The sequence below is a fragment of the Pleuronectes platessa genome, chromosome 9 (genome assembly GCF_947347685.1).
Source record: "Pleuronectes platessa chromosome 9, fPlePla1.1, whole genome shotgun sequence".
Classification (NCBI taxonomy): domain Eukaryota; kingdom Metazoa; phylum Chordata; class Actinopteri; order Pleuronectiformes; family Pleuronectidae; genus Pleuronectes; species Pleuronectes platessa.
Genome location: NC_070634.1, coordinates 9,387,406 through 9,414,746, shown reverse-complemented (window position 1 = coordinate 9,414,746; position 27,341 = coordinate 9,387,406). Strand labels below are relative to the sequence as shown.

Here is a 27,341-nt window from a genome sequence, read left to right as displayed (position 1 = left end):
TGGGTAAATCCAACAGATGGGAACTCGTGGACAATTTATGGAGCTGGGGGGGGGGGGGGGGGGGGGGTCACAGAGAGGAGCAGAACATTAGTGATTTAATGGTTATGTAATCGACGAACACCTTGCACTGAATGTTGAAATTTGTAAGATAGACGCTTTAATTTCCTTAATTTTTTTGTGAAAATGCACCGGGAGAAATGGCTGTTATTTACTAATGTTTATTTACAAAGGTTGAATTATCAGTGAAATCTGCAATCTATTGCTTTGACCTAGAGATTAGGTTGTGATCACCCCGGTGTTCCGGGTTCAGACAGCAGAGGGGGCGTGGTGAGTGCGGTTTGTTCAGTACACTTTGGACCTGAAGACAGCAACATCCTGTCCGCTTCGTTTCTTTCTTTTCCCCTTTTAAAGGTAAGGACAGTATTTGTAATGTGGGGGCTGCACGGTGCGCTGTGTTTTCTAAGTTATAAGGAGCACGCTGCTGCTGGTGTTTGTTCGTACAGGGGTTTGGCCAAGTAAGTTTAACAAGCGTGAACATAAGGGCTGGCCCGATGCAGCATGTATATGTACAGCTCTGGGAAAAATTAAGAGACCACTTCAAAATGATCAGTTTCTCTGGTTTTGCTATTTATTGGTATGTGTTTGAGTAAAATGAAAGATTTTGTTTTATTCTATAAACTACTGACATTTCTTCCAAACTTCAAATAAAAATATTGTCATGTAGAGCATTTATTTGCAGAAAATCACAACTGGTCAAAATAAGATGCAGTGTTTTTAGATATCGAGTAATGCAAAGAAAACCAGTTCATATTCATTTTTAAACAACGAAATACTAATGTCTTAATTTCAGTCAATATTTGATTGAATAACCTTGATTTACAATCACAGCTTGCATGCGTCTTGGCGTGCTCTCCACCAGTCGTTCACATTGCTGTTGGGTGACTTCATGCCACTCCTGGTGCATAAATTCAAGCAGCTCGGCTTCATTTGATGGCTTGTGACCATCCATCTTCCTCATGATCACATTCCAGAGGTTTTCAATGCAGCTTTAGGTCTGGAGAGTGGGGGTGGCCATGGCAGGGTCCTGATCTGGTGGTCCTTCATCCACACCTGGCTGTGTGGCATGGAGCATTGTCCTGCTGGAAAAAACACTTTCCTTGTTCCTTGTTCCCCAACTATGAGTTGGGGAACATTGCCAGAGCAGAAGGAAAGTTTTTTTCAAGGACAACTTTCTACTTGGCTTGATTCATTCGTCCTTCAAAAAGTAAAAATCTGCCCAATTCCAGCCTTGCTGAAGAACCCCCGGATCATCCCTGATCCTCCACCAAATTTCACAGTAGGTGGGAGACACGGTGGCTTGTAGGCCTCTCCAGGTCTCAGTCTAACCACTAGATGACCAGGTGTTGGGCAAAGCTGATAACTGGACTCATCAGAGAAGATGACCTTACTCCAGTCCTATATGGTCCAATCCTTATGGTCTTTTGCAAACCTCAAAAGGTTTGGCTCTTCTTTGCTTCTCTTGGCTGAAGGGCTTTTTTCTAGCTTTGCACGACTTCAGCCCTGCCCCTAGGAGCCTGTTTCTAACAGTCCCACTGTCCCTGATGTCTGCTGCTTGACCTTGTTCTTTGAAATTTTAAGGAAGGAAGCAACCTGGCGCTCACTGTATCCCTCTGACGGTAAAACCAGAATTTAACCCCTTCTTTTCCTCACTCAAAACCTTTTTTTTTTAACTCTTTTGGCATGGTCAATAGTCACTTTTTTTTTATCCCAAATACTTTTGAGAATAGAATGGCTGCCATACACGTAGAGATGCTGACTAAGAAAAATTTGGAGTGGTCTCTTTATTTTTTCCTGGGCTGTATATAGGGCTGTTGATATTAACGCGTTAAAGCATGCGCAGAGTGACCCGCTCCATGTGCGCATACCCCCCCCCCACACTCACTCGCTCTGAGCGACACACACAGTCAGATCAGAAAAAAAAGAGCTCAAGGCTAAGATGATAAAATAAAGTGTATTTCTACTCAGTAGACTAAGGGAATGATTGAAATAAGATAAACTGATAAACAGTTAATACTGATTAGTGCAAATATTGCAATGTAGTTCCTAGCTGCAGCTTCCCTGATCCTTGGAGCCATACACTCTTTCTGATTCAGTCCTTCTCTACAGAGGCGTTGAGTCATGGTTCGTCGGGTCGCGGTGGTCGGAGCAGGCAGTTCAGGTCTGGCCTGTATCAAGATCTGTGTGGATGAGGGCCTGGAGCCTGTCTGCTTTGAAAGCGGTGATGACATCGGTGGCCTGTGGAGATTTAAGGTGAGAAGGGGCTGAGCTTGTCACAGCCTCCCCCATATGGATCTTTCTTTATAGAAGTTTGCGTAGCTTGAACATAGAAATAATTTATAGTCTCTGGATTAAATGACAAAAACGTGAGTGTTTGTTTTCTTTATATCTTGTTTTTCTGAGTCATCAGGAGGCCCCCGAGCCGCAGCGAGCCAGCATCTATCGCTCATTGGTGGTCAACACCTCAAAAGAGATGATGTGTTTCAGTGACTTCCCCATGCCGGAGGACTATCCAAACTACATGCTCCACTCTCAGCTCCTGCAGTACCTCAGCCTCTATTCTGAGCACTTTCACTTGCTCAGATACATCAACTTTCAGGTTGTTAAACACGCCAAGAGTGTCACGGATTGATCACACAAACCTATGTAGCATCAAAAATCTTAACATGTTTCACTGTGCACACTCATCAGACGACGGTGAGGAGTGTGACACAAAGACCAGATTTCTCTCTGTCTGGTCAGTGGGACGTAGTGATCATGAACAGGGATGGAGAGGAAGAAAGGCTCGTCTTTGATGCTGTCCTGGTGTGTTCAGGTCTTTACACTAATCCAACATTACCCCTGTCCGGCTTTCCAGGTCAGTCAACAAACCGCTGATATATCAGTATTATCAAGCACACTGAGGGATCTAAAGTGGAATCATTTTTGGGGGGGGAATGAGCACACCTTATTGTCTTCTTTTGCCACTGCACCATCTGTTTCCCTCCAGGATATGAGACCTTTACTGGCAGGTGTTTTCACAGCTGGGAATATAAAGATGCAGAGGCCTTGAGAGGAAAGAGGGTGGTGGTGGTTGGCATGGGAAATTCCGGAGGGGACATTGCTGTGGACATCAGTAGATCTGCTGAGAAGGTAAGACAGAAAAGAGCTGAAAAGCCTTGTCGCTAATGCTCATTGACAACATACACTTGGTCCTGAAAGAATTCTGTAGATTTTTGTAATGAGGTTTATCCTTAGATATACATTATAATGTCTTACAGTGTAAAGTTTTATTACATGTCAAAATAGTGTTGAAGACATTTTCTATACATCAGCATCCCTTTTTATCTAACTGTATAGAGACCATAGAATGAACATAAAGATGGGCGACATGACTGCTCATCAAAAGTGAAGCCAAAGTGGAACAAACTGAAAAGCCAAAGCACACTTCAAAGCAATGTTTCTCAAAGATGGTTTCTGTAATTTTAGTTAATTCTTCTTACATTGGTTTTAATTTTTATGCTAAGTTTAGTGGTAATTACGCTGCCAAGGAGGTAAAGAATTTGTCTCAGTTGGTTTGTTTGTCTGTTAGTTAGTTAGCAGGATTAGGCACAAACTACCAAACGGATGACCATGGAACTTGGTAGAAAGGTGTGGTATTGGTCAGTAAAAAAACTCATTAGTTCTTGGTGCGGATCTGGATCAGGGGGCAGATGGCTGGTACTTACACCTTTGTTGATTTCACAGAGAATAATTGATGGATCTTGATGAGGCATGTTAAAGGGACTGATATTTATGGGTGTGTGAAATTTGATGCAGATTAAAAAAATTCTAGATCTAGAGAATTTAAATGTGGTTTCATGAGGGGACTGTTGGGCCTCGGTGAAATTCTATTTAGATATTTGTTGCCGTGAAAATGGTTGAAACATCATGATTGACAGCAGAGACTCACGATTGGTGGAGTGTCTGTGTCGGAAGGATCTCGCTACCACGACTCCATCCCGATCGCAGACTGTGGATCCCAATGCACAATCATAGATATCATTTCTACTTAGCAGGAGCGAGTGGAGACACATTGTTCATCTTTAAGGTCTATGATAGGAACAGAACGCTGCCATTCAGTGTCACACATTATTCTGAATGTCTCTCATCTTTACTGTAACTACAGAAAATATGCATAAATTTACACCTTCTTCTTCTTCTCTCTAACAGACATTTCTCAGCACACGAGAAGGGGCCTGGGTGGTTGGCAGGATGTCTACCAGTGGTCTGCCTCTGGACATGATGAACATCTCCAGACGCATCAATATCCTCAAGCTGCTCCTCCCCCAGACCCTGATCAACTGGGTAGCGGAGCGAGCTGTGAACAAGAAATATGACCACAGACTGTATGGCCTGAAGCCCAGACACAGGTGACACCAGGGTTTCCTGTTGTACTACTTTTTATGTCACGGTTTTTTTTTTTGTCTTTAAACCCCCATTCATCCTGCCAGCCAAAAATAAAATGATTGGAAATTTGAATTTCACAACAAGTGTGAAACTGTAAGACTGCTAATATTTCAGGATGAGAAAGAGGTGTCTTAGACGTAAAGAACGGCAACAAAGACTACAAGATTTGAGAGCTTTTGACTGTAAGGGCCAATGGCAGTGTTGATGTGGTGTAAACGAAAACCCAGTGGAATTTATACACCATGTCCTGTTGTTGGATGCTCCTGAATCTGATTCTCCTGCTGCGTTCTTCATATTTGAAAGGAAAACTCTGGAAAATGTCCAGTCCATGCCTAACAAAGTAAAAAATGTGAGGTCTGTTTCAGTCGGTAATGTGATTAATAAGTTTTATTTCCATGTTTATCATTTCATCACGTTCACAGAATTTTGGACCGAGGGATTTTGATCAATGACGATCTTCCTGGACAAATCCTTCGAGGGGCGCTGGTCCTGAAGCCCAACTTGAAAGGGTTTGTGGAAACGGGAGTTGTGTTTGAAGATGGCACAGTGGAGGAGAACATCGATGCTGTGGTCTTCTGTACTGGATATAATGGAACCTTTCCATTCCTGCCTCCAGCTTTGTCTGAGGGGACTCATGGAGAGTTGACATTGTACAAGTAAGTGTGTTGTAAAGATAGAACTGATAACTTGTTCTCTTAAGCCTGTCCATGGACAGTCTATATGCAACATTTTATAATGATAATTTTTTTTAATGCTTTCTGAAAAGTACCTTCACAAAATTTCTACAAAATGACATTGTTTGTGGACATTTTATAACATTTAGTAAAAACTAAATTAAACATGAAAGCCATAGACGGTGTATAAAGTAGGATGACATTCCACTTCCCAATAAGTGAAGACTCCTCCAGGTCTGTCGATGGAACATGAATCAAACTAAAAAGTCAAGGTACAAGTCCCTAAAAAATTATCATATATGCTATCTGTCATATTAGGTAGTTCTTATCACACTTTTTCTGGTTATTTGTTGCTTTAAAAACAGGCTGAAACATCATGATTGACAGCTAAGACTGACTTGTGATTGGTCAAGCATGTGTATCAGCAGGACCGCGATACAGCATCTCTGTTCCCAGGTCACTACTGCACATACTCAGGCTCAAGACGGAAGAATCCAGAGATTTGGCCTTCAGGGAGGGAGGGAGGAAGTGGAGATGCGTCATTACACAGTACACCAAAATAATTACGAGACTGTTATAGTACATCGAACACTCATGTATGACGATCTCAATTTAGTTGGAGCTATTGCTTATTGTTGTAATATAATTTCATAATTTCAAAGCATTTCTTCACAATTATTGTTGATGTCAGGAGACTGTTCCCTCCTTCTCTCCAACACCCCACACTGGCCATTATGGCATCTTTTCGAACAAGTGGACCAATCATGCCCACAGTAGAAATGCAGGCGAGGTGGGCTGTCAAGGTCTTTTCAGGTAAATACACAGCTTTACACACAAACTCACACTAAAAGGACTAATAAGCATGATGTGTTACTCTGTGCTGTTTCCCTTCAAGGTTCGAGGCATCTTCCTTCTCAGGAGAAAATGCTGGAAGTCCTTGAGTCTGATAGACAGATGTCCATGAAAAGGTAGAGATCATTGACACACTGATATTACAATGGCCATCATTATTTTTGTGTGTGATAGAAAATAATTAAACTCAAACTTATGTGTATTTAATTTCCTTCATGGTCTCAGCTACCCCTGCCCACTACTGGCTGCTCTCCAGGTGGATTACGTCACATACCTGGATTTCATGGCCAAGGAGGTCAGTTCAGTTTGCTTCGGGTGAACCTGTGCTACTTTGTACATATGAAAGACACACTCATATTAGACCTACGATTACAGGTAGGAGTTCAGCCAAACCTTCTGGCACTACTCCTGAGAGACCCTGTGCTCTGGGCGAAGGTCGTCTTTGGTCCCTTCACTCCGTATCAGTTTCGTCTCACTGGACCTGGACAATGGGCCGGAGCCCGACACGCTATCCTCACTCAGTGGAAGCGGGTTGCTCAGCCTTTCAAAACCCGAGCGGTACCAGAACCAGAGCCTGGGAAGTCTGTCTTTTCCCTCCCTGGGCTGCTCACATTGGGAGGAGGTGTGATAATGGCTGTACTTCTGTCGAAAAATCTTCCAGCGCTGCAGGGTGCAGCTAGGTTTTTTGAGAGGATCAAGATCTTTTTGAGGGACATCTGGTATACTGGTTAAACCAGAAGAACATGACGCTTCTCATCCTACAGGCGTCTCTGTGGACACAGCCACTTATCTATCTGCTGGATTCATGTGCCTCTTGAAGGGTCCAATTTCCCAAGTAGGGAAGTAATTCATCCAACTTTTTTGGTTCATATGCTTTAATTCCGGTTGTTGAAAGAACAAGGTCTCACTGTGAAGCTGTGGATCATTTAATTACCATAGAGTTACTGCTAATTCCATGACCAAATCTTAAAATACATTATATGTTGACCTACTTTCAGCCAGGATAAACTCTGCTGGGAAACAGGTCTTAAATACGTGAGACGAATGAATGGGTCACACACATTCAATACCTTGATAACACAAAACACCACACACTGGAGCTATTGTCCTCTTACCAGACTGGAGGTGTGCACCTGTCTCACTCAACCTCCATGAGACAAAGCAACACAGCCAGCCTTGCTCCTGCAGGTAAAACTTTACCTGCAACTCCCCTTTTGTACCTGGTGCTCCTTTTCACAAGTGCTCAAGGTATTACTTACTCCTCACCTTGAATACCCTCACGATCAAGTTCTACCTGTTCATGTTCCAGATGGCACGACAAGCCTTACTGTTTTAATTCTGTTCTTGAAGTTCTCTCTCCCCCTGCTGTTTAACTATACGATCTGATTCATTGTTTACAGGAAGTCTCAAACATAAATACATAAACTACGTATATAAAAACTCTTAAGTTTGCCCGAATATTGTCCATTTTTTTATTCATTATTCCTGAGATATAAGATTGATGGGGACTCCTTTTTACCTAATCATCATCTTTATATTTCTGCTATTGTGTTTGATTTGAATTTAGACAATTATGTGTTAATGTAACCGTTAAAAAAGGGGGCATTGTTATTGCAGTTGACTCACTGAACTGAATCAAAGATATTTGCCAACAAACTTATGATAGAATAAAATGCACTTGCCTTGAATGAAATATGCATTCAAAAATTGAATTAACAGTGATTAGTTCCAAATTTGTTCTACCGAGCACCAAATGCACTTGGTCTGTACGTAGTTTATCATGAAATGGAGGTGCACACACAAAGTGGAGTTAAATCAATCAATCAATCTCTAAAATGCTTTACAGAGTCAATAAAAACAAACCCCATGCGATCCATAGACTCCCATCCATGCATCCAGAACAAGACAAATATTGGGAGGAAGTCAGCTGTCATCAGTATTATACATTTGAAAATAGAAAACACCTAGGGCTTGAAAAGAAAGATAAATACAGAATAAAATACTAATATTAATCCGGAAAATATACAGCTCGAATTCTAATAGAGATGTGAAAGGAAAAATGTAAAATACAGACAAAAGGATAAATACTAAAAGAGCAGTAAATAAGATACATTTATTTATCCCAAACACATGCACAGACATGCACAGGCACACTCATGCAATTGTAGGGAAATGTAACCTCTGCTTTTGACCCATCTGGTGCAGGACACACAGAGCAACCATGTACAGCGCCCGGGGATCAGATGTTGGGGGAGTAAGGTGCCTTGCTCAGGGGCACTAGACAGGGTAGGGAGAATCCTCAGATCAATCCAGTCTTTTGTTGTTTCTCCGTGGAGTCGAACCAGAGACCTTTTCTGCCCATAGTCCAAGTTTCTGCCACTAGTCCACCGCCTCTCCCGAATAAAACCAGAGATAGAAAAAAGTATGATAGTAAAGTTAAAAAACCAAGTAGAGAAAGTAGGTTAATAAGTAAATAATTAAATTAAATAGAGTAAATGGATATATCTGCAAAACAGTCTAAGGTGTATGAATAAATTCAGAGATAAAAAAATTAAGAAATAATCAAATAAAAAGCCTGATTAAAAAGGGAAGGTCTTGAGTTTGCCTCTAAAAATATCCAGAAACATATCCACATTCTCTCGTGCAGAGCCCTGGTATTCAGGTCTTCAGGCTGGACCAGAGTGATACAAATATGAGATGCTCTAAGATGCCTTAGACCAGTAAGGTACACAACATAAATATCCTAAAACTACTGTGAGAACATCTGCTTGTGTTGATGGTCTTCATGGAATCTTTTCTTAGATTGTTCTCTCAACTTAGATTCATCTTTTCTTTCTCTTCTTGAGAAAGCCCAACCTTCTTGATATAGTTGCACTTTTTCCTGTTTTGCCATCATCGTAATCTTAAGCATAATTAATTCCCCACTTTAACCACTGCAGTGATATTTTAACCCCCCTGTGTCACACTTCAGTTTGTCAGGTTAGGTCAGAGTTGATCATTATCCTGGATTACAAAAGAAAGACACACTCTGGTTTATTTTGTTATGGTTCGATCAATAGTACTATGTGTAATGTTTAATAATTCAGTCCAAAGTTTGTCCTTTTCAGCGTGAACTCTGTCTGATTGCTCTCGTTTTTTCCCAACATGGCAAAGGGGATTGAAACAAGTTGGGTCCAGCTGCAGCCGCAGCACAACCGAGAAGGAAGTTGAACTTCCAGTTATAGTTCATGAGCTGGGTTGAGTCCATAGATTATATAAAAAGTTGATAAACGGCTTCTTCTTCTTCTTCTTATCCTCCTATAGAGAAAACTTATAGAAAAGCATTTATATCTAAAAACACGGTTTAAAACTAAATTTCAAGAACAATGGAATATTTAATAAAAGTATAAAAGGGTAGAAGAGGTGAAATGATTAAAAGAATAATAAAATATTAGAATAAAAATCATATTCAATAAATAAAAATAAGACATCGTTAAAAAAAATATATTGGAGTAGAAGAGGTAATTTAAATAAAAAACAGAAGTCTGTATCAAAATGTAAAAAAAAGTTGAAAGGGAAAAACTGTGAGAAACTGCTGACTGCCCATTACTCAGAGAAGCTTTTAAATGAGGAAGTGCTGCAAAAGCTGGAGGACAACAAGTTCATACTGAAGAGTCGACAGTTTTTTAAAAGACTTTGACCCCCCTCGTTTTCTCTGTCTCTCCACCTCTTGGCTTTTCATTTTTTTGACAACTTGTTGGTTATTCCTTTTCTTTTAATTTAATGTACATATTGTATACGTCCAATAAATAAGACGGTCAGCAAAATACTACAGCCCACAATCAAAACAATGGAGAGAGTTGCTCTCCCACCACTATGAGGTTGAGGAAAATGAACCCGAGTGCAAAACGAGCACAGCATTACCCTCCGACAATGAATGTAGACGAGTCCTACACTGTGAACTGATCAGCTAATGTATGATCCAATGTGTAACATATATGTGTTTTTCTAAATCTTAAGTGTCAGTGCACAGTCTGGGTTTGGAACCTCGGTGACTTCCAGACCCTGGTAACATGTTGCTCAATTTAACAGATAATGCATCATTGATTTCATGTATATTTCGGAGTGGTAGCCGACTATTCTTTCTAATTGAACCCTAATTCTACAGGAGGCTGAGAGGCTAACGAAAGTCACCTTCAAAAGGGAAAACACTTTCTTTAATGTTGCTGGAGCAGGAGCTCCGATTTCAATTTAGCATGATTCCTGTCTGATGTCACAAAATTTACAATAAATATGTTTACAAAAATGTTTCATATTTGCCATTTAACGTTGGGATATTAGGGTTCTCTTTTTTTACTAAATGATTTCAGGTTGTGCTTTATGCTGTATTGTTTTTCCTTGTGATATAAAATCTACTTGATAAGACTCATAGACTCTGTCTTTTCATCTCTTCATTTCAATTTAGAGCGTACATTTACTCCTTAGATACATATATCTTGATGCCTCATTGGATGGGAGAACAGGAGGAATTTCAATCAGCAAGTTTCCTAGATTTATGAAATGTTGACATTACCTATGGATTTTATTATCTTAACATTTTCATTCCAAGATGTTATCAACCTGGAGAGGAATATACTATTAAAATGTATATCCACTTATAGAGTGATCATATCCCTATGTAGTACAGTGGGTGTGGATTGTTAAAAAAAATACTCACTAAACTTAAGCTTCAATCCATTTTACCATCTAATTTCTTTTCAATTGTTAATTGTTGAGAAAAAAATGAGGGGATAGATAAGGGCTTCAGACACCAGGTTTGCCGAAGAAAAGTAAAAAAATTGTCTTTATTAAATGCTAGAAGGATGTTCAGTTTACAAGAGTTTTGTATGTACTCAAATACAAATTATAGCCTATTTTTGAATGTTGATAACTATTAAAAATATGTATATTAATTTTAAAATTACAATAGTTTTTCCTCATTATTTCTTCTTACTAATTGCTAAAAATACCAGTATTTTTCAGATTGTAAATCTGAGCCTCTTTTGTTTGGCTTGTTCATTCCTCAATGAGACCAATAACAAACAAAGAACACATGATCTCAGTGTCGTCAGGTGATGAGCACATTGCCCCCTATGTCTTTGCATAGTAGTTGCTAAACTGATCAATATAATACATTCAATCTATTTCTCATGTACCGTTGTCTAAAGTCTAATGTCTTCCTCGGCCACCGCAGGGTCAGGAGGGGGCACATATAATTCTTGACATTAGCAAGTGGAAAATCAGTGGTTTTATTAAAACAGCTAAGAAACGCCACAGTAATATGTGCAATGTGTAATGATTCAGTCCAAGTTTGTCATTTTCAGCATCAACCCTGCCCGGTCAGAGGTCACTCTCATGTTCCCGCCTCAGCAAAGCGGATTGAAAACAGTAACAGGACGGAAGTGGAAGAGGAGGAGCTTGCCTCTGAAATGATAATCGGCCAATGGGAGTGAACATCCGGAAAGTCAGACAGGTTAAAACATTGTGAAAACATCACTGTGTAGCTCGTATCGTCTGTAAACAGGGGAGAAAAGACATTTACATTAAGGAGAAGGTGGACATTGTACTAAGTGAGTCCTCTCTCGCTGTGAAGAAGAAGAAGTGAGCTTGAATGTTTCACAGTCTGTTATAAGTTGTGGTGCAAAGCAGTGAAAAAAGCTATTTGCAATTGGGTGAAAGTCAAGTGGATGTATGTTTTTCTGATTTGTTGACAGAGGTGCACAGTTAGTCTAAGTCGTGCTTCACATTTTCTACTTACATGTGTGTACACACCATACAGAATATTTATGGGAATGTGAGTCTAAGATGAAAAACTTTATTTATTATCATTTTGCAGTTTCTTGTTTTGATGACGTTATAAAAAAATCAAAACATGAACCAGAAGAGAGTAATGTGGCATCGAAGAAAGTAAATAATTTCTTTATTGTTATTTATAAATTATTTATTTGAGAATCTTTTTTAATTATGGTTTGTCTACTGCTGATTACATTCTTCACTCAACTGGGATGTCACCAGGCACAAGGCCCAACATTGCCCTTGCATAGCCACATTTAAATTCACACACTCATCCGTCCCCAGAACATGTCTGAGTTTTTCATTAACTTTTCAATAATACTTTTAAAAAATCCATATCACACAATATTGAAGCAAGTAAGTCATGGAACCGCCCCTTGATGCATCTCATTCTGGATTTAACGCAATTATCTTGATTGACTCAATCACACCTTTTTCTAATCAATGACTGGAAAACAAAGGGGTGCGAAGGACAAAACACACTCGTCATGAAATGGCTTCACATCACAGTACAAAACAACAACAGTCCCTCTTTCCCTCGTTCCTGTGTCCTCTCCAGTATGGTTCAGAAGGTGGCAGTGATCGGTGCAGGACCTTCAGGTCTCACCAGCATCAAGGCCTGTCTGGATGAAGGCCTGGAGCCGACGTGTTTTGAGAGCAGCCATGACATCGGAGGACTATGGAGATTTAAGGTGAATATTTTTCACTTCATGTATAAATATCAAGCAACTGTAATCATGGTCAATCATGGTCATGGGTTTCTTAGTCTGTTAAGGACAGTAAATGAAAGGGAAACCCTCTGTTTTATCATATGGACAAATCAACAATTAAAATGTTAAATAATTGTTGGAAATATATTTCTTATTTAAAGCAGAACATGCTAACATGGGATTGAATGCAAACACACTAACAGTAAAATAGATCATAGACCTCCCTACAACAATGTGAGCTCACACCAGAAATCCAGCTCTGTTCATTTATACTCTGATACCACAATAAAAAACCTATTGAGCTTGAAATCGTTAATTAGGGTCGTACTTAATATATCTACAGTTCATGCTCCAACCAGACAGGCACCGCAGTGATCTAGTATTCTAAAAGTCCCGTTATTGGATTTGGATTTCAGATGGAGCAATCTGAATCTTGTGTCCATCATATCGTTTTCAGGAGAAGCCAGAGCTTGGACGAGCCAACATCTATCAGTCGGTGGTCATCAACAGCTCCAAGGAGATGATGTCGTTCAGTGACTTCCCTCCTCCTGCTGAGCTCCCCAACAACATGCACCACTCGGAGGTGCTGCTCTATCTGCGCCTCTATGTGCAGGAGTTCAAGTTGCTGCAACACATTAACTTCCAGGTCAGTCATTACCGAGAGGAGAATTATTATAATGTAACACAGGTCTGTTAGGACTTTGAATCATGGTGAAGGTGAAAATGATGAAACTAGACAGTTAGAGAGTCTGTTGGTGGTTATGGAGAATAAGTAGGTGAATTTGAATGTAGTGATGATTTGGAGTGCTTCCCTGGACGACAGAAATAGTGCCACACTTTGTTTTAAAGGGGACATATTATGAAAATTCCACTTTTGTAGTGCTTCTACACGTTAATTTTGGTATCTGGCAGGTCTACCGTTACAAAAACTTTCGAAAAAAACAACTCCTCTCTGTGGTTCCTCTATGTCAGAAATGATACGCTAGAGTGCGTCGAATGGGATTACGACCGAAATAAACGTCACGGTCACACCATGCCCATGAAGGGGGTCTCGCTACATGGCCTTGGACGAGCAAGCTAACGCTAGCCGTCAGACATTTAAGTGGCCGCATAAAAAAGGGCATAATATGTCCCCTTTAAATCGTAAAGTCGTAAACCACCCTGTGTATTTATGATGTCTCATGTATATTCCTAAACTGGATTACAATATAAATACATTGCCGGAAGCTTAGAATGCATTAATTAAACCATGGGTTCCTGTGTCTCAGAGCACCGTGCTCAGTGTGGAGCCGACCCCAGACTTCGATGTGACAGGCCGGTGGGAGGTGGAGACGGAGAGCGGAGAGGGTCGGAGGGACACTCGTGTTTTTGACGCAGTGATAGTTTGCACAGGACACTTCACCAAGCCTCACCTGCCACTCAGGGACTTCACAGGTAGCCAGGATTCATAAGAGTACTCCCCTTCACATTAGCAAGAATAACACTGCAGTTGTTGTGCATGTTATCTAAATACAGCTTAATATGGTCCGTTATCTCTCTTCTTATACCGGTTCAGGTATTGAGAGCTTTGAAGGAAGACATTTCCACTCTTGGGAATACCGCAGTGCTGAGGGGATGCAGGGGAGAAGAGTGCTGGTGATTGGGATTGGGAACTCTGGAGGTGATATTGCTGTGGATATAAGTCGAGTTGCTGAGAAGGTACTGAAATACCTATTTTTTTAAGTATTGGTTTAATTTCAAGTACAACAGTGTCCAATTGCTGACAGTGTAAAGTGTATTAAGCACACTGATATTTCCTCTCTCTGGTGTGACCTGACTCGCAGGTGTACCTTAGCACACGGAGCGGTGCGTGGGTGGTCAGCCGTGTAGCACAGGGGGGATTTCCTGCCGACCTTGTTGGGACCTCTCGAATGCATTTGATGATACGGAGGCTCTTCCCCTCGTGGATCAACAGTGTCCTGGAGAAGAAGCTGAACGAAGCGTTTGACCACAAACTATACGGCCTGAAACCCAAACACGGGTATCAAGATACTGCAGATACATTTATTTCATTGAATGATCAATGTTCACTGATTACATTTTATCACACCCCACAATAACAGACATATTTCCTTTGCTATTTGTGCAGCCATGCATGCCATTAGTGAGTTCATAGTTTAACGATGGTCGTGCGGGTTTGTTTTCTTGTGGCAGATTTTTTGCACAGATTCCTGTTGTAAACGACGAGCTGCCGGCTCGGATCCTTGCAGGTCGTGTTCAGGTGAAATCCAACGTGAAGGAGTTCAGTGGGTCCAGTGTGGTCTTTGATGATGGGAGCGTCATAAACAAGGTCAGTAGAACATTTCTTAAAGGGTGGATCAACATTTTGTCTGTCCCTGATCCATGTCACATACTGTAGACGTAAAACGTGATGGTTTCAAGTCCCTGTCTGGAAAAACAATAAAATCATTTAAATGCTCATAGTCAAAGAACGAAGACCACCCTGTTCTGTTCAACGCCATCCGGATTTAACTTTTCAAAGTAAGCCGCAGATCTGATTTAGTTGGCAGCACAAACTAGAAGATGGTCACATACACACACAAATACCCCATCTATTAAAGGGGTATGCTACTTTGGTCATTTTGGTTTGAAGGGAATATTTATTCAATCTCAAAGTGTGATATTTGTTTCACACAGGTGGATGTGGTGGTGTTTGCCACGGGCTACAACTACAGCTTCCCCTTCCTGCCCTCAGCCCTGCAGGCTAACTCAGGTTACAGGCTGCGTCTCTACAAACACGTGTTCCCTCCCGGACTCACCCAGCCGACGCTGGCGGTGGTGGGCTTCATCCACGCCCTGGGGGCTGTCAATGCACTGGCTGAGATGCAGGCCCGCTGGGCTACTAGAGTTTTTAAAGGTAAAGAATTATGGGAAAAGCATATGTGTGATATTTGAACCATGAACCTCTTTTTCAAACTAGACTGTTGCTTCCAATCCTCAAATTGAATATTGACATTATTAGTTAGTAGCTACAGCGATACCCAAATCCCCTGAAGCACCATGATAACTGTGTCTTCTTTAGGCTTTGGTGTGTTTTTGTGTTTGTTTGATTTGATTCTCTCCCATGCAGGTTTGTCAACCCTCCCCTCAGAGGAGACTATAGTGAAGGAAATTCAGCAAGACACCACAACAATGCACCAGAGGTAGGAAATGATCTTATCTTACTGTAGCCTCGTTCTTTGACGGATTAAAACATTTCAGATGATTTGTGTTTAGCTCAGAAAGTACTTTAAATGCTGGGAATTAAACAATTCCACCTTAGACATTAAAGTTCCCATATTTCTGTTGGTTTTACTTGTCGGTTCTGCTGCACAGAGCCAATCTTACAGTGGCCTTTAGGGTCAAAACACTACAAAGTCAAATTTAATGTTTCACATAACATGACATTACAGATTACAGGAAAGGGAGGCCAGCACTTCTTGTTTGCGATTGGACAAAACCTAGTTGAATGTGATTTGCTGTTTCTGTTCCCTGCTTGAATTTTTGCTGACGCCTTATTGTTTAAAACCATGGCAAATTCTATTGTCATACTGACAATTTGCATTATATAATTTGAGCAAGGCACAGAAACATAAAATTACCTTAATGTACTAATTGATTTTTTTGAAATTTTGGACTCAATGTGCTGAACACAGGCAATTGAGGCAGGAACAGCTAAAGCAACAAGATGTATTTATGCAATGCAAGAGGAATAGACAAAACAGAAACCGCTTAGTGTCACAGTCACTGACACTATGAAACATAATAAAGGAAAGTTAATATCCCAAAATGTGAAGACACTTCAATCATATTACTGTTATGCTGTTTCCACAGAATGAGTTGTAAACAACTTAAGAAAAGTTTTAAAATTCAAAAAAGCAATTTCATTTCTCAGTGGGTTTTTCCCCCTCACTTTCTTATAAATAAAATCATGGGCTACACTCACTGGTGAAACAGAGGCACTTATACATGTTGTAAAGGAGAATTTGATTGAAGTGAATTCACACCTCCATATTTTGATAATATCATCATTTGAGCAAATATGTCTTAAATCTTCCTCCTTTATTGTCAAATGTGAAGCAACTGAAACACATTTTTGGTTCATTCATATTTTTTTGGATCTCCCTCCCTAAGATATGCCTGCTCCGAGCGTAACCCCCTGCAGGTGGAGAACATAACTTACCTGGACTCTCTGGCAGAGCAGGTAGGGGCTTGTCCAAGCATACCGAGGCTCATGATGAAGGACCCCAGACTGGCTCTGCAGGTTTTGCTGGGTCCATGTACTCCATATCAGTATCGTCTGACTGGACCGGGCCGGTGGGCTGGTGCCCGTCAAGCCATTCTCACTCAGTGGGAGCGTGTGATTCAACCCTTCAGAACCAGAGTGGTACCAGAACCAGAGCCCAGACCTTCCTCCAGTCTGAGCAGCGTACTGATTTTCTCAGGTGTTACAATGTTGTGTTGCTTCTGCTATAACAAGCCACTCTGCTTCTTCTCCTCTGCTCAGTGAGCTGCATGGCTATGTATGTGTCCATTTCAAAGTTTTGTAGACAGATCTTGCTTTTAGACTGTTTGAATGAGAAATAAAAAATGTTAAAATAAACATGGCAGTTTCTTTTTGGCATTTTGGATGTGAGATTAAGATATTATGAGCTGAATGTCCATCAAAAGAACGGTTAACTTAGAATCTAACATGCACTTCACCATTTAATTATTTAAAAAAACTCTAAATGCAAAAAATATATATTTTAAACAAACTATCAAGGTCAGCAACGACTGATTAGTGAAAGGATGCTCAGCAGTTCATGTGTTCATTCTGTTTCAGCACTCTATTATTATTATTATTTTATTATTACTGAAGCTTATTATCTACTGCATAATGCCAGTAAAGAATTACAGTGGGCTGTTATGTTGCTCTTATACCCAGCAGATGGAGACAAACACTAAGCTAAATTTGCTCCCTTGTACAAACAAAGAGCTGATTTGCAAAACTGTCCATGAGCTGTAGTCTACATTTGTAAGCAGTGAGTTTAATAATGGTTATTATTATTAACTCGTGTGTTTTAAGAGAGGAATCCATGCATGAAAACAAGGTTCGAACAGGCTCAGAGTTTATTTTGGTTTTGGTCCACCTCTACTCTGACTACATCTCTGTATTTCTAAACATCAACAGATGTAATAATGACTCACATTAAAGTGTGCGACCTTAATGATTCATACATTCAGGCTGCATGATGATAGGATGTGTTTTTATGATTTATGCTTCACAATGTATGTTTTGACGGATAATTACTTGTTCACAAGAGCAGATATGATCCACTATTAACAAGTCCCTAGCCAGGATTTAAGCAAAAATTTAGGTTTGCGAAGTTGCGTCACTTGTGAAGACCATCATCATGTCCCACCGAGCTTCCAGCTGCTGTTTCCACCTCATAATTGGAGAGAGACTCGCTGTTTACTTTTCCTCCTCTAGGTCTCACGGGTCAGCTCGAGCTACATTCCTCACTCACTCCCTCTAGTGTGGGACACACAAACTGTGGGCGCACCAGAAAAACATTTCCTCGAGAGAGAAAAAGGTAAGAAATCAGCGCTAACTTCGTGCGTGCACACACACACACACACGCGCGCGCGCTGTTGACAGTGGACGGTGACTTTAGTGCGCGTGGTGTGTGAGATCGGGATCAGAGCAGCCGATGAATGTTTTCTCTGCTCTGAGTTTGCAGACAACGCCCGAGCACTGAGTCAACAGCATTTTGTGGGCTGTCGTCCTAACTGCAGCTCGGGCTGGAGGGTCACCGTGTTCCAAACCTAAAGTGCCACCAACATCCAGCTCGCGGTGAAGGTTTGGTTTTGCAGATCATTCCGGAAACTAACGGAAGCAGAGGAAGTCCAAAGTTCAGTGGAGCAGAGCCTCTGTTCGGTATATAAACCATCTGAGGACGTGTCATCCAACCACACACTGCAGTGTAGGGCCACTGTTGGGATCTGACTCCTCCACACCGATCTGATCCTGGTTGTTTCCTCCACTGAGCTGAAGGATGAGTCGTCGTGTGGCAGTGATCGGAGGAGGCAGCTCGGGTCTGACCGCCATCAAGAGCTGCCTGGACGAGGGGCTCGAACCTGTGTGCTATGAGAGCAGCGATGACATCGGTGGTCTCTGGAGGTTCAAGGTGGGTCACAGGGGGCAGGTTGCACTGTCTCACTTGCCACATAATATCAGTCAGTTGAATTCATTATTATTATTGTTACTATTATTGTTTAGTTTTAGTTATTATTTAGTTTTTTTCATTTTATTTGATAGCCTATTTTTTTTCCAATCTTGTACTTTCACTTGCTTTCTTGTTGAACCCTGTTTTGATAATTTGCTGCTCAAAAGGGGTTCGAGCTTGTGTGGCACTCTGGATCAAGGTATAATAAAAAACAATAAATAAAATATTAATATAAAAATATAAATAAGATTTGCATAAATCACACGACAAGAACAACACAGTTACAAAGAAATCTAAATCCTTCCATGCCTCCCACTCGATTCCCATACTACCCCTACCTACCTTGGGCGCCCACTCCAGCAGGGTTATCACTGACCCGACCATGCAATGAGTGATAGAAAACCAATTGCATGATGTGTAACCTCTAAATCCGCTGCCGCTGCTGTAACAAGTGAATTTCCCTGACACAGGATCAGTTATCTCACTAAATTTGGTTGATTTTCTGTTCTGCAGGAGAACCCGGAGCCAGACAGGGCCAGCATCTACCAATCTGTCATCATCAACACCTCCAAGGAGATGATGTGTTTCAGCGACTTTCCGATCCCTGCACACTACCCAAACTACATGCACAACTCGCTCATCATGGACTACTTTCGGATGTATGCTGATCACTTCCAGCTCACCAAGCACATACGCTTCAATGTAAGAAGTCCTCACTTTCTTTTCATCTGAATTGTTGCACCGTCCTTCCCCTTAGATTCACATCTGAAATGCTTCTCATTTAAACACAGCAGAAAATTACATTTATAGTAAATATTTGTAACCATTCCTTAAAGACGAGTCTGTGTTTGAACTCTTTCCGTCTCTCTGCCGCACAGACCCGAGTCTTGATGGTGAAGCAGCGATCCGACTTCTCTCACTCAGGCCAGTGGGATGTTGAGATAGAGACCAAGGACGGCAAAAGAGAGAGACACATTTTTGACGCTGTGATGATCTGTATTGGACATCACTGCCACCCAAACCTGCCGCTCCAAGACTTCCCAGGTACAAATGGCATTGATACCACAGTGCTCCTCCTTGAGAGGCCTTCTCCCTGCAGGAGCCTTTTGTCATCAGGAAAATTAATAACGTGCATATGTATTTGCATATAGAGCAGGGAGTTGAGATCCAATCCCAGGTGGTCACAGAAGACACATGCACAGAACATTTGAACACTTTTAGAGTTGTCCACTTGTGATCGTATCTCTCAGGATGGATGTAAATACCAGGTCTAAACTGGCCTTTGCATGAATGGAACAGTTTGCAGCCAAAGAAACACACATCCACCCATTAAACTCATATAATATACAGTAGATATTCTTTGGGCGGCTGTAACAATTCTGTTTTCTTTATTGTCAGGCATTGAAACTTTCGGGGGAAAGTATATCCACAGTCGAGACTACAAGAGTTCAGAGGAGTGGAGGAATAAAAAGGTGGTAGTGGTTGGAATAGGAAACTCTGGCGGCGACATAGCAGTGGAGCTGAGCAGAGTCAGCAAACAGGTTGGACTGAGATATTGATTCATTTAAATGTCTTAAATGTTTATAAAGTCATGGGTCATATAAAGAAATGATTTCACTCACTGATTGTGTTGCTCAGTGCAGAGCATTGCTCATCATTGCAGTCAAGATCTAGAAGATATTCAGAACAACAGACAGTTTAGGTGATATTGGAATACTGTTAACCTTTGAATTAATTTGCAGACATTGATTAGATAATGTTCCACCTGATTGTGTGATTGTTTGTGGGGTTAGAAAACAACTCAGATATGACCCCAAGGCTGCGAGGACACGAAGTTAATAATTGGATACAACTACTAGGTGAAATGTTCAGGAGCAGCTTCCTAGTAGAAACACTGTCGGTGGTAAAGCAATACAATTAAAATACCAATTTGGCAGGGACACAGGTTTATGTGAAATAGTTTTTAAACAAATTAAATCCAGGAAACGTGTGTTTTTCATTGTGTTAAAAGTTCTCAGTTTGTCAAATTTAGTGATGAGAAAAAGGAGAATGTTTTTTTTAAATTTTGGTTAAATTTTAAATATTTTATAAAGATAACATCTTAATGAGCCAGAATCTTAATCAGGGTTGGTTGAATCTGTATTATTTGAGTCTGTATTATTTAAATACAAATTATTTACATCTGGTATATTAACATCATAATTATTTAGCTCTGGATAATTTTAAGATTATTTATTTAAATATGTATTATTTCGATGTTGACCAATTCAAATCAGAGTTTTGGAGTTCCAGTTGTACATGCCACATTTGCATATTAATATTTCAGGGATCTTGTATGATTATGACTGTCTACCATGTGTGTTCTCTCCTCAGGTTTACCTGAGCACTCGAAGAGGAGCCTGGATTCTGAACAGAGTTTGGGACAATGGCATACCCCTTGATTTGTTCTTTAATAGGGTGTCTACAGCTATCCAGAACATTCTTCCCAACAGTGTTGTGTGTGGTATTGGAGAGAGGAGGCTCAACAAAAGATTTGATCACAGTCTGTACAATCTGAAGCCAAAGCACAGGTACTGGATCTACTTTTTTAAAGCTTCATATTGTGACTAAGCAGCCTTTCTTTCTTATATACAGCATGTGTTAGTAGTGTAAGCGGCAGAGCTTGAGGCTGAAAATGTCCAGTACATTAGTCCAGAAGAAGATATCTCGAATGTTATGGAAGCTTTCTGGAAGCTGGTGATAGGAGAACTCAGGCAGCAGCTGATGTCTTATGCAGAGGGTTTTAATGTAGAGTTAATACATCAAAGAGAACAGAAGGTGGAACAATATACAACCGCTAACACAATAACATGAGCAATTGTCACCCCCAAGTCTGAAGATGTCTCCCACAGCCTCCCCATATATCTCCTTCTACTTGCGTCACCCATTCAAACAGCACATCCATGAAGGGCTAGAATAGATTGTATGTTAAGTGTAGGTGTTCACATCTTATTGGATAGTTAAGCCTAGTTTATGCATTCCTAAATCACATTGTGTCCTTTATAACTTGCCACTGGTGAAATACACAAAAGAGTTGAAGTTGGTGCCTCTCTGTCTGGCGCATCTGAATTAGATATGAAAGTCCCTCAACGTAGACTGTACTGTTAGTTGGCCCTAACCTGGACTTTGGTAATGCTTAGAGAGAGAAAGGAGTGTGTTTGTAATTAGACAGGCACTATTCTCCCGTACAGATTAAGGATAATATACAATAATATATAGTAGCATATAGAGTAATGTGTGAGGATGCTCAAAAATTCCTCAACATCGGCGGCTGTTGTCAGTAGTCGTGGTCCCCATATGATGCATTTTCTGTAGTTTAAAGTCCATGAACATTAAAGACTTGTTATTTCTATGGCTTTATGGCAAAATTATCCGCATCTTCCTTCTGATCAACATGCTGCTATTTGTCATCTAGAAAAAAATATATTTAACTAACCACAAATCTATTAACATAAATCTCAGGTTGAGGAGCCAACATCCCACAGTGAATGATGAGCTTCCCAACCGCATCCTGTCTGGGACGGTTCAGGTGAAACCCAACATCAGCAGATTTCGAGGATCCACTGTGGAGTTTGACGATGGGAGCATAGTGGAAGAAGTTGACCAGGTGGTAGGTTGAGATAGTTTTTTCACACACTCACAGTTACACCTCTGCTCAGTAACGCTGCCAAGTAGTGTCAGACCAACGTGAGTCCCATGTCTTACAGGTGTTTGCCACAGGTTACAGCTTTTCCTTCCCGTTCCTGGCCTCACTTGTGGTCTCGGTGTCTGAGAACAAAGCATCTCTCTACAAGTTTGTGTTTCCCCCTGAGTTGGACCGTCCAACACTGGCCATCATAGGTCTGATACAGCCACTGGGAGCCATCATGCCCATCTCTGAGATGCAGTGCAGATGGGCCACACGTGTCTTTAAAGGTAAAGATACAACTTTTTCTGTACTTTTCAGATGTATTTTGTGTTTTAAAAGAGAAATCTAAATGTAGCTTTTTCCCACAGGTTGCGCCAAGCTTCCCTCAGTGGCAGCCATGCTAAACGATGTCCAGTGCAAACAGGACACCATGGCCAAAAGGTACAGCAGTGGATTTGGTTAAATTTGTGATCACTGACATATTTTATATCTACATTTGTCCAATTTTGAATTCCACGACATGACCTGCAGGAATTTCTTTTCCAGGTATGTGGCCAGTCAGAGACACACCATCCAGGTAGACTATGTCAATTACATGGATGAGTTAGCAGAACAGGTTGGAGTTCGGCCAAACTTCCTAAAGATAATGCTGACCGATCCCAGGCTGGCACTTAACGTGTTGCTCGGTCCGTGCTCGCCATACCAGTATCGTCTCAGAGGGCCAGGAAAGTGGGCCGGGGCCCGTGAGGCCATCCTCACGCAGTGGGAGAGAGTGGTTAAGCCCATGCAGACCAGACCTTGTGATGACCACAACCCCAAGAGGTCATACAAGTGGCTTCTGATTCTGTCAGCTGCTGCTGCTGTGGGCGTGGCTGCGTACATTCAGAGGAGCAACCTTCCTGCTTTCCTACAAGATCCCACTGCACTGCTGGACCAGATCAGAGCGTACCTTCCTGTACAGTGAATTTGTTCATCCAATTTTTGTACACATGTTTCTTGTAATAATCTGGGCGGCTGCGGCTCAGGGGTCGGAGCGGGTGTCCTCAAATCATAAGGTTGGCCCTTTGACCAGATGCCCCTTCTCATAGATAAAAGTGAAGCACTGTATGGACCTGAATGTGTAACTGTACTGTAAAGTGCTTTGATTGGTCATCGAGACTAGAGAAGCGCTTTACCTTCTGATTTTCTTGGCAAAGCTGTGTACTCATACTGCTAATCTCTGACTCATATTCAAAAACAGTGTATGAACATATATGTTTTTTCTGAGTGGGTCTGGGTTGACTTAGTATAATAATAACTAAGATTTCCATAATTATGTTTTTGAATGAATTAATCAAAATATATTTTCAGATCTTGCATGATAAATTACGAAAGCTGTAACTTTTCATCTTTTGATAGGTTTGTTTGGTTCTTTTACGCAAATAAAATGATGCTTTTACCCCCAGAGAACACCTTCATTTTATTTGTGATACACCTACCAATAGGTTTTACCACACTTTTAGTGATTTAGGATTATCAAAAATCACATTCTTTGTAAATTCAGTTTTCACGAAGGTTCTTCATTTTTTAAATTACTTCGTTTTTTCATTTATGAGGATCTTAACTTTAAAAAACGGCCAATGACCCGTAGATTTTTTACCTTTTAATCTTTCTTTCAAGGTGATGTACAGAGTCCACTATGTTTTCCATCCCCCCTATCCCAGTCCTGCTGTTCCTCTCAGTCCAATCCTTTCCCCACTTCCCTCCATGTATCCTTCCTGTTCCTCTTGGCGACTCTTTTTATGTTTAAAATCAATCTGTTAAAATACAAAATAAATATATAAATATAATCGCTCTGCCTCCATTGTATATTTAGGTCACCTTGGTCCCAGTCCTTTGGTCTCCTAATAGTTTAACCTCACACTTCTTGTTCTGTTGCCCTAAGTTTGCTCATGCCTCTGATCCCTGATGTATCTCTCATGCTTGAGTCACAGGCTCTCTTCTAGCAATGCTCAAGTAATTACAACCTAAAAAATCAAATAGAAAGTATAAAATAGAATAAAATAGTCTAACCAGCCTGAAACATTGCTTAGCCTATTTATTCTCATTAAATATTCTTCATACACCTCAACAACTACACAAAATTCAACATGAAACAATGAAATCAAAACAAAGGCATTTTATGCTTACAAAATTAACAATAATTTTGATATTTTTACAATTATGTCAAAGTTGACTGTTTAAGTTCAGTCACACTTAACTATGTATTCATTTATTAACCTTTTGGCAAAAATATCCTCCGGTATTTACCTTCCTCTAAACACACAAATAAACAAGACACTTAAGATGAGTTGTTGAGGAAATTTCAAATCAGTCCAACCACTTTTCTAGGGATTTAAAAAAAGGCTAATTCTTCCGAAGCCTGGACCTGGTTGTTTAAAGTCTATGTCAGGACATCTCAGCTCTCATCCAAGTGGCTTCTTGCAGGTTCAAGTCGAGTTCAAGTTTACTGTTATTGTCATTCATCCTGATACAAACTATTAACAAAATCTGGTTTCATTGGGCCAATATTTATATGTTGGAAGGTCATCAACATGTATGATATAAGTTTTTCTAACTTAATTAATTTGTTTTGACACAGCAGTTGATTAAGTTCAAACCAAAAAAAAATTACTTTTACACGCAAAAAAAATTTTTTTGTAAAAAAAAATACTTACCACAGCACCAGTAACAAGTTCTCCTTCAATGAATGGGGGGACTGGGAGGGGCTTGAAAACATAATGGTTACATGACCACAAATGTGTTCCGTTGCCTAGATACAGGTGGTGTCTCACATTACCCGATGTCTCACATTACCCCGCTCTCCCCTACCGCTGGCGGACAGTTGTCTTGTCTGGGAGGTGAATTTCATGAGCAATCAGGTTTTGTACACCCCAAGTTACAGTCATGGGAAGAAAATATAGAGTGATAGTTATGCAAGAGGGACCTTACCCTCTCCTGTTCCTTAGCTGTGAGGGTGGAAGATCAACGGCTTCATTGGCAGCTGGCTCTCCTTTACATTTCATCACTGAGGTTGAGATCAAATTATCCTTCTGCCATCAATCTGATTTCTTCTGATAAATATCCTTTCGAGCTGCTAAGTGGAAGGTTTGTTTATGTACATTTTATCCACACACTCTGATCTAACTACTCACCTGCTGTAATATAAAGCCTCACCTTGTTGTATTGTGCTTGAACTTTGCCTTAATCTAGATTTTGGTGTTTGTATGCATGCCTTTTAGCTGGATAACTATAACTAATTTTGAACCAAGGGACATAACCAAAGAAAGAGCCATTCAAAGGACATTTTTGTAAGACTCTTTTAACACTGCAACAGCACCCTTCTACTTCAAAATTATATTTATAATACAGCTTGTGATAAAAGGAATATTTGTATAAATTTGATCCCATTGCAACTAGAGTACTTAATATCCCTTTTGAATCTAATTTCAAATTGAGTACTCAAAACAAATATCCCTGCTCCTTTTCTTCACCAAACAGCTTATGTAATTGTGGAGTGGCGTCTGAGCCTTTCCTCAGGTCTATTTCTATACACTAGATAATTATTAACTTGTGACAAACTATGGCAGAGGGCATCCAGGTGGTGATATAAAGTAGGCAATAGGTCTGACGTCCATAAAACGAAATCAGTTTTGAGGCTGACAAACATTCACTTTAACGTTGTGTGCAGCTCCACCATAGTTTCTTGCTGAGAAACAGAGAAAACATTTTCTCCCTGTCTCTCTGCCGCCCAGAACAAAGTCTTGCAGGTTAAAGCAGAGATCAGATTTTGATTGATTGATTGGAATTTTCCATGAGGACCTGATCGATCATCGATGCCAACCAACCTGCTCCTCAGCTATACTGACTATAAACCAGAAAGTTTACTCAAGCGGTGCAAGAAGTGATAGTGTTGTGGCAATATAAAGGGACGTCCATGTTATTTGAAAATCAACCTTAGACACACTGAACAAGCCTACTCTGTACAATGTGGTTACACAACACTGTAACAACAGAATAGCTTTCATACAAACTTTAAACACATATCAAGGTCTTCTTACACCAGAAGCAGGTTTATTGTGCTTATCCTGCTAATGAGTAAGATAATCTGTATCTCTTTACACAGATATACACACTGAACTTTAACACAGTCGCAACATGTAATAATAATTGAAGCCATATTATTTATTACTATCATATTTGTATTAAATATGGTACTGTTTACTAACACATAATTTATTTAAATTAGGGGGGGAAAGTATACTAACACTACTGTAAAGCTGTTGTTGTACTCAACAACTTGTGGTTTTGCATTTTGTACTTATCAATGACTTGTGACATGACAGCCCCTGAAAGTTGAATTCAAAACATTTTGATTGCCCTCTGGTGGTTGGCTGAAGTCTACAGTCACATCTGATTCATAACATGAGGTCATGTGAGGAAGGAATCCTTGCACACTACATATCTGAATTTATTAAAAGACAGGATTTTGTTCCCAGCATAAAGAGACTTCGTTCTTACACTAAGATGAACAGAGCGATGTGCATTTAATAACAATTCATTCAAACATTCATTCATTTATTCATTCATTTCTGACATGATTATGGCTGTATGACGCACTGCTGACGTAATTATATGGAATTGGTGCTTATAGTTAAGAAAGAGATCAAAGACACCGCAGATATGCAATATTTAATATGAATACAACATGTGTAAATATGTCAAAAGTAAAAATGTATTAAGTCAATGAGTCAGGATTATTTATGTTCCAGATGAACCATTTAGTTTACTGTTTTGTTAAGTTTTTGGTAATTTAAACAAAAATAATCTCAGCCAGACTTAATGACAAAAGCTATACAAAATACTGATATTATATAATATTACACTTAATCTCTAG

The 27,341-nt window shown here is 40.3% G+C and overlaps 3 protein-coding genes across 5 annotated transcripts; all 3 read left to right on the top strand.

The window, feature by feature from the left end:
- The first annotated feature begins 273 nt into the window (after positions 1 to 273).
- Positions 274 to 7,458, top strand: LOC128447876 (dimethylaniline monooxygenase [N-oxide-forming] 2). Of its 2 annotated transcripts, none has more exons than XM_053430267.1 (11): positions 274 to 411; positions 2,167 to 2,310; positions 2,468 to 2,656; positions 2,749 to 2,914; positions 3,047 to 3,189; positions 4,249 to 4,448; positions 4,908 to 5,141; positions 5,851 to 5,972; positions 6,055 to 6,127; positions 6,237 to 6,306; positions 6,387 to 7,458. In XM_053430267.1, exons 2-11 carry the CDS (start codon positions 2,179 to 2,181, stop codon positions 6,741 to 6,743), a joined length of 1,686 nt encoding a protein of 561 aa, XP_053286242.1. In that variant the 5' UTR covers positions 274 to 411; positions 2,167 to 2,178; the 3' UTR covers positions 6,744 to 7,458. The 2 variants fall into 2 exon arrangements, with proteins under 2 accessions (XP_053286242.1, XP_053286244.1); XM_053430269.1 differs by having other exon boundaries at positions 341 to 411; positions 2,154 to 2,310.
- A 4,443-nt stretch (positions 7,459 to 11,901) lies between these two features.
- On the top strand, positions 11,902 to 17,073 carry LOC128448410 (flavin-containing monooxygenase 5). Its single transcript, XM_053431049.1, has 10 exons — positions 11,902 to 11,916; positions 12,395 to 12,514; positions 12,990 to 13,178; positions 13,801 to 13,966; positions 14,088 to 14,230; positions 14,356 to 14,552; positions 14,726 to 14,861; positions 15,209 to 15,428; positions 15,642 to 15,714; positions 16,685 to 17,073. Exons 1-10 carry the CDS (start codon positions 11,902 to 11,904, stop codon positions 17,058 to 17,060), a joined length of 1,635 nt encoding a protein of 544 aa, XP_053287024.1. The 3' UTR covers positions 17,061 to 17,073.
- Positions 17,074 to 17,968: 895 nt separating this feature from the next.
- Positions 17,969 to 24,255, top strand: LOC128448409 (flavin-containing monooxygenase 5). 2 transcript variants are annotated; one of them, XM_053431047.1, is made up of 10 exons: positions 17,969 to 18,126; positions 18,274 to 18,720; positions 19,273 to 19,461; positions 19,638 to 19,803; positions 20,158 to 20,300; positions 21,133 to 21,329; positions 22,261 to 22,408; positions 22,506 to 22,713; positions 22,795 to 22,867; positions 22,973 to 24,255. In XM_053431047.1, the coding sequence occupies exons 2-10, from the start codon at positions 18,589 to 18,591 to the stop codon at positions 23,388 to 23,390; spliced, it is 1,674 nt and encodes a 557-aa protein (XP_053287022.1). In that variant the 5' UTR covers positions 17,969 to 18,126; positions 18,274 to 18,588; the 3' UTR covers positions 23,391 to 24,255. The 2 variants fall into 2 exon arrangements, with proteins under 2 accessions (XP_053287022.1, XP_053287023.1); XM_053431048.1 differs by having other exon boundaries at positions 17,991 to 18,126; positions 18,267 to 18,720.
- Positions 24,256 to 27,341: the final 3,086 nt, after the last annotated feature.

Coding starts and splice junctions, on each gene's coding strand:
- LOC128447876 (XM_053430267.1), top strand. CDS start 2,179: ATGGTTCGTCGGGTCGCGGTGGTCGGAGCAGGCAGTTCAGGTCTGGCC. Junction 3,190..4,248: donor TCAGTAGATCTGCTGAGAAG/GTAAGACAGAAA, acceptor TCTCTCTAACAG/ACATTTCTCAGCACACGAGA. Junction 5,142..5,850: donor GGAGAGTTGACATTGTACAA/GTAAGTGTGTTG, acceptor TGTTGATGTCAG/GAGACTGTTCCCTCCTTCTC.
- LOC128448410 (XM_053431049.1), top strand. Junction 12,515..12,989: donor GAGGACTATGGAGATTTAAG/GTGAATATTTTT, acceptor TATCGTTTTCAG/GAGAAGCCAGAGCTTGGACG. Junction 15,429..15,641: donor GGCTACTAGAGTTTTTAAAG/GTAAAGAATTAT, acceptor TCTCCCATGCAG/GTTTGTCAACCCTCCCCTCA.
- LOC128448409 (XM_053431047.1), top strand. CDS start 18,589: ATGAGTCGTCGTGTGGCAGTGATCGGAGGAGGCAGCTCGGGTCTGACC. Junction 20,301..21,132: donor TGAGCAGAGTCAGCAAACAG/GTTGGACTGAGA, acceptor TTCTCTCCTCAG/GTTTACCTGAGCACTCGAAG. Junction 21,330..22,260: donor AATCTGAAGCCAAAGCACAG/GTACTGGATCTA, acceptor CATAAATCTCAG/GTTGAGGAGCCAACATCCCA.